This window comes from Bison bison, unplaced genomic scaffold, assembly GCF_000754665.1.
Source record: "Bison bison bison isolate TAMUID 2011002044 unplaced genomic scaffold, Bison_UMD1.0 scf7180017864221, whole genome shotgun sequence".
Taxonomy (NCBI): Eukaryota; Metazoa; Chordata; class Mammalia; order Artiodactyla; family Bovidae; genus Bison; species Bison bison.
In genome coordinates this window covers 1,291,068-1,297,837 of record NW_011494793.1, presented here as the reverse complement: position 1 = coordinate 1,297,837, position 6,770 = coordinate 1,291,068, and the positions used below count along the sequence as shown (strand labels likewise).

General features: G+C 55.9%; 2 protein-coding genes across 4 annotated transcripts in view; one reads left to right on the top strand and one right to left on the bottom strand.

Moving 5' to 3' along the window:
- Nucleotides 1–1,933, top strand: part of NR2F6 (nuclear receptor subfamily 2, group F, member 6) — an 11,686-nt gene extending 9,753 nt beyond the window's left edge. The window contains exon 5 of the mRNA XM_010845676.1: nucleotides 1,182–1,933. Within this exon, the coding sequence (XP_010843978.1) occupies nucleotides 1,182–1,468 (287 nt within the window). The 3' untranslated portion in view covers nucleotides 1,469–1,933. The remainder of the gene's footprint in view (nucleotides 1–1,181) is intronic.
- Nucleotides 1,934–3,911: 1,978 nt separating this feature from the next.
- OCEL1 (occludin/ELL domain containing 1) lies at nucleotides 3,912–6,597 on the bottom strand. 3 transcript variants are annotated; one of them, XM_010845612.1, is made up of 6 exons: nucleotides 6,099–6,597; nucleotides 5,710–5,886; nucleotides 5,388–5,587; nucleotides 4,814–4,979; nucleotides 4,528–4,581; nucleotides 3,912–4,317 (listed from the first exon to the last, which is right to left on the bottom strand). In XM_010845612.1, exons 2-6 carry the CDS (start codon nucleotides 5,785–5,787, stop codon nucleotides 4,195–4,197), a joined length of 621 nt encoding a protein of 206 aa, XP_010843914.1. In that variant the 5' UTR covers nucleotides 5,788–5,886; nucleotides 6,099–6,597; the 3' UTR covers nucleotides 3,912–4,194. The 3 variants fall into 3 exon arrangements, with proteins under 3 accessions (XP_010843914.1, XP_010843915.1, XP_010843916.1); XM_010845613.1 differs by having other exon boundaries at nucleotides 5,710–5,836; XM_010845614.1 differs by lacking the exon at nucleotides 6,099–6,597 and adding an exon at nucleotides 5,940–6,091 and having other exon boundaries at nucleotides 5,710–5,836.
- Nucleotides 6,598–6,770: the final 173 nt, after the last annotated feature.

The following is a 6,770-nucleotide window of genomic DNA, read 5'->3' as shown; positions in this document are numbered from 1 at the left end:
CCTTCACCCCCTCATCAAGGTGTTCATCGTGCTCAGTGGGCACTGACGTGCTCAGTGGGCACTGACGGCAGAATGACAGGTGGGGGGCCGCGGGAGGGGAGGTCTGCCCACTTGGCTCTGTCCGTCACTTACTGATTTCCGTTCTCCCTAAACTGTGACCCTCATCTGCCAAATCAGGATGCTCCTCTTGTTACTGACCACTTAATGGAGGACTGCCTTCCACTTACGAAAGGCAGGGGTTCTCTGACACCTGGTTCTGGGGTCTCCTGGGCCCTTCGCTCCCTGATTCCTAGGACCCTAGACCACTGACCCAGGGCTCCCAACCTGCCCCCCCACCCCCGGAAGGCCTTCAGGGGCCACCCACAGCAGAGCTGGATCGGGTAGGGTGTGTGGCTTGAAGCCCCTCCCACCTAGGGGCGGAGGCATCTTAGTTCCTTCCTAGTCTTCAGTAACCGCCAAAGCCCTGCTTTATTGTGGTGGGAGTGGTGGCATAGCAGACTCTGCACTTTGCAAGGAGGTCCCACTAGGTGTCTCCTGGAACTAAGGATGCGGAGCCAGACCCAGGCTACTCTGGGAGGTGGCTTTTATCCAATAATACGGCTTTGCCCCTCTTTACTTACCCAGGACATTTTCTCTGCCCTGACATTCATAGGGCTCTCACCTGTCACCTTCACTCACAAGGGAGGTCTGTTTAGTATGTTTGAATACCCTCTCTAGGCTTTGCTTTTCTTCCCAAGTCCCCTTGCCAGCCCCCTCTTCCCCTTGAGCTTTTTGTTTGGGGTGTTTTCAGCCTCACCTCCTGGCATGCAGAATTTCCCTAACCAGAGACTGAAGGCAGCCCCTGCAGTGGAAGTGCAGTCTTAACCACTAGACCACCAGGGAATTCCTTCCTCCTCAAGCTTGATTAGAACCTGTCTCCCTGTTAAATGCCTTAGTCAGGGCCCTTCCACCCTTGAGACATCACGACCTGCACTCCGTGTCATCATCCTCAGATGAGGCCACCTTAATATCTCTTGGGGACCACCAGTGCCTTAGATATTAGACACCCCATTTGTGCGCTAGGTCCTGTCTCCCCTCCCTTGAGTGCCCTCCTCTGTACCAACAGCCCTGAGTGGTGTCCCCTAGCCCCGGTCAGCCCTGGGGTCCTGTGTCCTCCTGCCACTTCTTCTTCTGACCTTGCCCTTGTCCCTTAGATGCCTGCGGCCTCTCAGACCCAGCGCATGTGGAGAGCCTGCAGGAGAAGGCGCAGGTGGCCCTCACCGAGTATGTGCGGGCCCAGTACCCATCGCAGCCCCAGCGCTTTGGGCGCCTGCTGCTGCGGCTCCCTGCCTTGCGTGCCGTCCCGGCCTCCCTCATCTCCCAGCTGTTCTTCATGCGCCTGGTGGGCAAGACGCCCATCGAGACGCTGATCCGAGACATGCTGCTGTCAGGAAGTACCTTCAACTGGCCCTACGGCTCAGGCCAGTGACCAGACAGGGCCAGGTCTGCAGACCTCAAGGGACATGGATGCTCAGGCCTCCGGGGTGGGGGAGGGTGCTCCCCCGGACAGAGGACCCTGGCTTCCCTCCTCAGACTCCTATTTTTTAAAGACTGTGAAATGTTTGTCTTTTCTGTTTTCTAAATGATCATGAAACCAAAAAGAGACTGATTTGTCTAGACTCCAGTCAAGTCTTCCCCAGAAACCCTGATGAAAATGAGGGGTGAGACAGAGGGTCCAATCCCAGGACAGCCTTGTCCCTTGGTACCCCAAGAATAAACTCGTGGGGGTGTGGCTTCTCTGGTGTGATGGGCAAAGTCCTGGCGTCTGGACTGGAGGGGCAGCTGCAGCCAGGCAGGGGTGATGAGTGCCAGACTGATCCTCTGGACACGTAATCCATGTTGGACACTACATGATGGATGAATCACGGCCAATAATAAAGAAGTTTCCTACCTGCACAGTCTCCATCATCTTAGTCGGGGGAGGGGTGACACAGAAGGCACCCACCATGGGGACCCACTGCCAGCCCAGCTGGAACACCTACAACCTAACAGCCCTACTTGCTGGTTTTTTAAGATGTGTTTGTGTGGGATAGTTTTGTGTGGAAACAGGCTGGAAGGGGAGGCCAGAGGTCAGCCAATGAGTTTGTAGGAGTTGGGCGGAGCAGATGAATTTAGATTCTGGCCTATGAAAGTGAGCCTCATACATTCATACAAACCCTGGACTAAGTACTTTATTGTTCTTCCTTTTTTAGCTGCACCACACGGCTTATGAGATGTTAGTTCCCCGACCATGCCAAGGCCTAACCCACCGGACTGGCAGGGAAGTCCCTTTGTTTTCTTTGGTCAACCCTTAATCATGGTGTCTGGGCCCCAGTGTCCTTGGGAGAAATGTTTGGGGCGAGTTCTGTCCCTTGACCTCAGCCCAGATAGAGCCCTCCATTTCGCTGGCCACAGCGACTGGTTTAGGGAGGGCATGTGGCCCAGAGCTGGCCAGTGAGATTCAATGGCAGGATGGAAATTAGGATAAAGCAGAGCCAAAAAGGAGACCAATTTCACAGGATACTTTTGGAGCCCCTGGATCAAGCCACATCTGAAACCCTTGGGTATTTCAGTTCCATGAGCCCAGACTTGCCCTTCTGTGCCTGAGCCAGTTTAAATTTTTTTTGTTACACGTAATTAAAAAAACTTTTAGAAATTGGCATTTAGAAGATGGAGACCTCTAAGGTCAGACCTTGAAATGTGGACTTAATTGAGGTGATATGGGGTGATGCAGGGCACCAGGGGGCGTGCCAGCCTGGCCTCAGAAGGTTGTGGCCCAGTTCTGTAGTAGGAAAGGCATCTGTGGAATTTATGCCAGGACTGTGGCTCTAGGGGATGGGTAGAAAGGGCCCAGATGGTGGTGTGGGTGGCACCTTTTGGCCCTGACTGAAGGCTTGTCAAGTGAAGACAAATTTATCAATCATGGTCCTTTGAAAACAGGGAAGAACCGGGGTCTCACCCTGTAGGTTGGGCTAGGGCTTAGCCATAAAGCAGCCTCAGCCCTCCAGAATGTTCCCCATTGGAACCCTCATCTCCCCCATGTCCATCTCGGGACATCTGGGAAGACGGAAACAAATGAGTGAAGGTCTCTTGGGTGTGCCCTGTCCCCAGAAGGGGACTGAGGTTGGAATGGGATGAAGCTCTCCCACTGGCAGCTGGGCTGGTTTCTGCCCTGGGTGGGTGTTTTCTGAGAGGTCCTGTGCATAAGTGAATGTCCACTCCAGCCGGCTGGACAGCAATGCACTGTTTCTCCGATTCACAGGACGTCTGTGGACTGACCAAGACCATGGTGTCTGTCCTGCTTCCAGTTGGTCAGAGACTTGGATGCTTGTCCAGGCCTGATTGCTGAGCTTCTACAAAACCCAAACCTCTGTTGCTGGAAGAAGACATCTTGAGCCTCTCTGGTTGTCAGGACACCTGTTGGGGTCCAGCCCCCTCTCCTTGCTCTATCACAGTGGGCTCTCTTTCTGAGGACATGTGTTCTTGAGGACCGATCCTGGGGCTGAGACCTCTCTGTGACCCAGTGGCTGGCACTGCCTTCCTTGCCTGCAGCCTGCCTAACTGCCCCTGTGCTCTGGGAGGCCAAGGCTCAAAGAAAGCTCCTGGGCTACCATCACTGGGCTTCACGTGGAGCCTGGTCCTACCTGTGCTCCATCCATGCTACCCAGAGCCTGGCACGGCATGGACATTAGGGGACCCTCCCGGCTGAGGGGGTGACACTAATGGTTGACCCCTCAGCTTCCTACTCTTGGAGACTCTTGGAAGCCATTTGAGACTCTTGGAGCCCCCTGGATAGACTAGGGTTCACAGTCTACTCAGAGACCCTGGCCAATTCCCTTGCTCAGGAAGAACAATTTTTTGGTGACGAGTGAAACCAGGAGTTTTAAGCGGCAGTAGGTACTTAATAAATGTTTATTCCACTGGAATGGAGAGCAGGACCCACTTCCAGGGGATGGACTGGGATGTAGGGTCTCCATGGAAGTCCTGCAGGAGGTTCTGGGAAGCCTTGCTGGAAGAGGGGCCATCAGATCTAGGCCTCAAAGGCGAAGGCATTTAAAATCAGGCATGGCTACCCCAGGCTGGGCAACAGTAACAGCAAAGATCAGGAGGGAAGAAGAGAAGGAAGGGCAGCGTAGGGCCCCCCACTTCGTTGGTTCCCTCTATTCGCCAGGACACTCAGAAGTACACAGAGCCCTCGCTGTCTCCTTGGTCGTCAAATTTCTGGATCTGTGTCTTGAGGTGCCTTAGTTTGCCCTTCAGGTAATGGCAGCGAGCCTGCTTGTCCAAGAAGCTGGGGTCCTGAGCAGGGTGAGATCCAGGGAAGTCTTTATGGCAGTCTGGCCTATGCCTCTCAAGCTGCTTGAGCTTTCATCTTTTCCTCTCTGAACCTTAGTTTTCTTTCCATGAAACTGGGCACAAGTGCCCAGCCTCATGGGAGTGTGAGTATGTGGAGGGGGGGCGGGGGGCGGTGCAAAGACCAGGCTGTAGGACTCAAGAGGCACAACTCACCATCTGCTTCTTCTCAAATTCCCTCCAGACACGGGCAGCAACATGGGCCTCCTTCTGCCAGAGGAGAAGGAAGCGGGTACTCAGGGAGCACAGAACCCAAGGAGGGATGGGGAAACAGGTTCAGACAAGGTGGACATTGTCAAGGGCTGACCTTGGCCCATGTGATGTGGTGCCCGCCCAGCCTGGACGAGGAAGAGGCCCAGAGATCTGAACCCATTGGGCTTCCAGAGGCCAGGCTTAGGCCACTTGCAAGGATGTAGGGTGAGGGTTTCCACCTGGTGCTGACCTGGCTTCGGGGTCTGGGCAGTGAGTTCAGCAGGGCCTCCAGCTGCTGGAGCTTTGCCTGTGCAGAGCCCACCTCCTGCTGGAGCTCCAAGAACTCTGGGTACTGGTCCTGAAACACCGCAGCATAGCGGCTCCGATCCTTTGCAGTGCTCACTGGTGGGTACTTACTACCAGGTTGAAAGGGGGTCAAAGTATGAGTGGAAAGAACTCTTTTCCACAATCACTGTAATTTGCTTTTCTTTGTCTCTGTTGGGCTCCCTGCCCCAAATGCCCTTCTTCTCTTTTTACTATTTGGTAAACTCTTACTCTTCCCTTGTAGCTCAGTTGGTAAAGAATCTGCAGGAGACCCAGGTTTGATTCCCGGGTCAGGAAGATCCCCTGGAGAAGGAAATGGCAGCCCACTCCAGTATTCTTGCCTGGAGAATCCCATGGACAGAGGAGCCTGGCAGGCTACAGTCCATGGGGTCCTAAGAGTCAGACACAACTTGGCGACTAAACCACCAAACTCTTACTCGCTTGTCAAAGTCCCAGCCTCAGTGCCCCTTCCCTGTTCCATGAAATTAGGAACCACTCACAGCTCATAGTCAGGCACGGGGTGGGGCCTAGGCACATGTCTCTCGCAGATGGCTCTAGTAGACTTCTTGGTGCCCAGGAGGGCCCGGGAGGGGAGTTCATCCTCAAATACAATCTTCTTGGGCTTTGTCCTGTGGGCTCCGGGCTGGGGCTGGTACACAGTTGGGGGAGCGCTGGGTTTGAGGCCTCTAGACACCAGCCGCTGCAGAAGGCGCAGGAATCATGGTTTGGAGTTAACGAGGGTTAGCCGGCATCCCTTAAAGAGGGGGAAATGAATCCTATGCCTGGGCTCGGCCTCGGAACCCTCCTCCCTTTCAGACTCACCGGAGGGCCAGGGCCAGGCGGACGGGTCTGCAGGTTCCCCCGGGAGCCATGGGTCCGGGGGGGCTCTCGGGTGGGCATCGGCTTGGGGACGGCGCCGCTCCGGCGTCCCCGGGCAGGTGTACGGGTCCTTCGGGGAGAGCCGTGAACAGCGTGTGGCGGGGATGGTCGGCGGGCGGACTGTGGACACAGCAGGGGGACATAATTGGAGGTGGGACGGTGGGAGGACTCACTGGGAGGCGGCTCCCGGAGCGGCCAACTACTTTACCCGTTACGCTTTCTCAATTTCCGCCCTCATTTGCATAGACGCACGCCATTGGCCTCAGGGAGCCCCAGGCCCGCCGCCGGCTGCGTAACCCGGAAGAGCGCTATGCAAATAATCCGTTACGTACCGCGCAGCCCAGGATTGGCTCGCGTTAACCCCGGCGCGGCCCGCAATCTCTCCCGCAGGGCTAGGCGGAGGCCAGGGACAGCACCCCCGAGAAGACCGTTGGGATCTCCGGTCCGGTGGCGGCCCGCACGAACCACTCCTGCCTGGGGTCACCTGTCCCAGTGTTTGGGGCTCCGACTCTAGGTCCGCTCCCGAAGTCCGTGTGGTGCATTAACTACAGGCTGGAGTCCACTGTCTGGGTCGCTCCGCTTGCCAGGGGAGGGGCCTCGGTATATAGGGCGGGGCTGGCGGTGAGGGGGCGGGCCGGGGGAACCCGGAAGCGGACCCACACCCTGGCGGTGAGACTGACGGAGAAAGCTAGCTGCTGTGTATTTAGGGCCGGTAACTCACCCTTTCTGACCCTCAGTTTATTTGGAGAACTTTCGGCAGAGAATGAGATGGTTAGACAGCATCACCGACTCAATGGACAGAAGTCTGAGGAAACTCCGGGAGACAGTGGAGCCTGGCGTGGTGCAATCCATGGGGTCGCAAAGAGACCGACACGACTTAGCGACTGAACAGCAGCACCGACTTATCTATTTACTTGAGTGAGTGAGTGAAGTCGCTCAGTCGTGTCCGACTCTTTGCGACCCCATGGACTGTAGCCCACCAGGTTCCTCCATCCATGGAATTT

Coding starts and splice junctions, on each gene's coding strand:
- OCEL1 (XM_010845612.1), bottom strand. CDS start 5,787: ATGCCCACCCGAGAGCCCCCCCGGACCCATGGCTCCCGGGGGAACCTG. Junction 5,588..5,709: donor CGCCTGGCCCTGGCCCTCCG/GTGAGTCTGAAA, acceptor CGCCTTCTGCAG/CGGCTGGTGTCTAGAGGCCT. Junction 4,582..4,813: donor TGCCCAGACCCCGAAGCCAG/GTCAGCACCAGG, acceptor CTCCTCTGGCAG/AAGGAGGCCCATGTTGCTGC.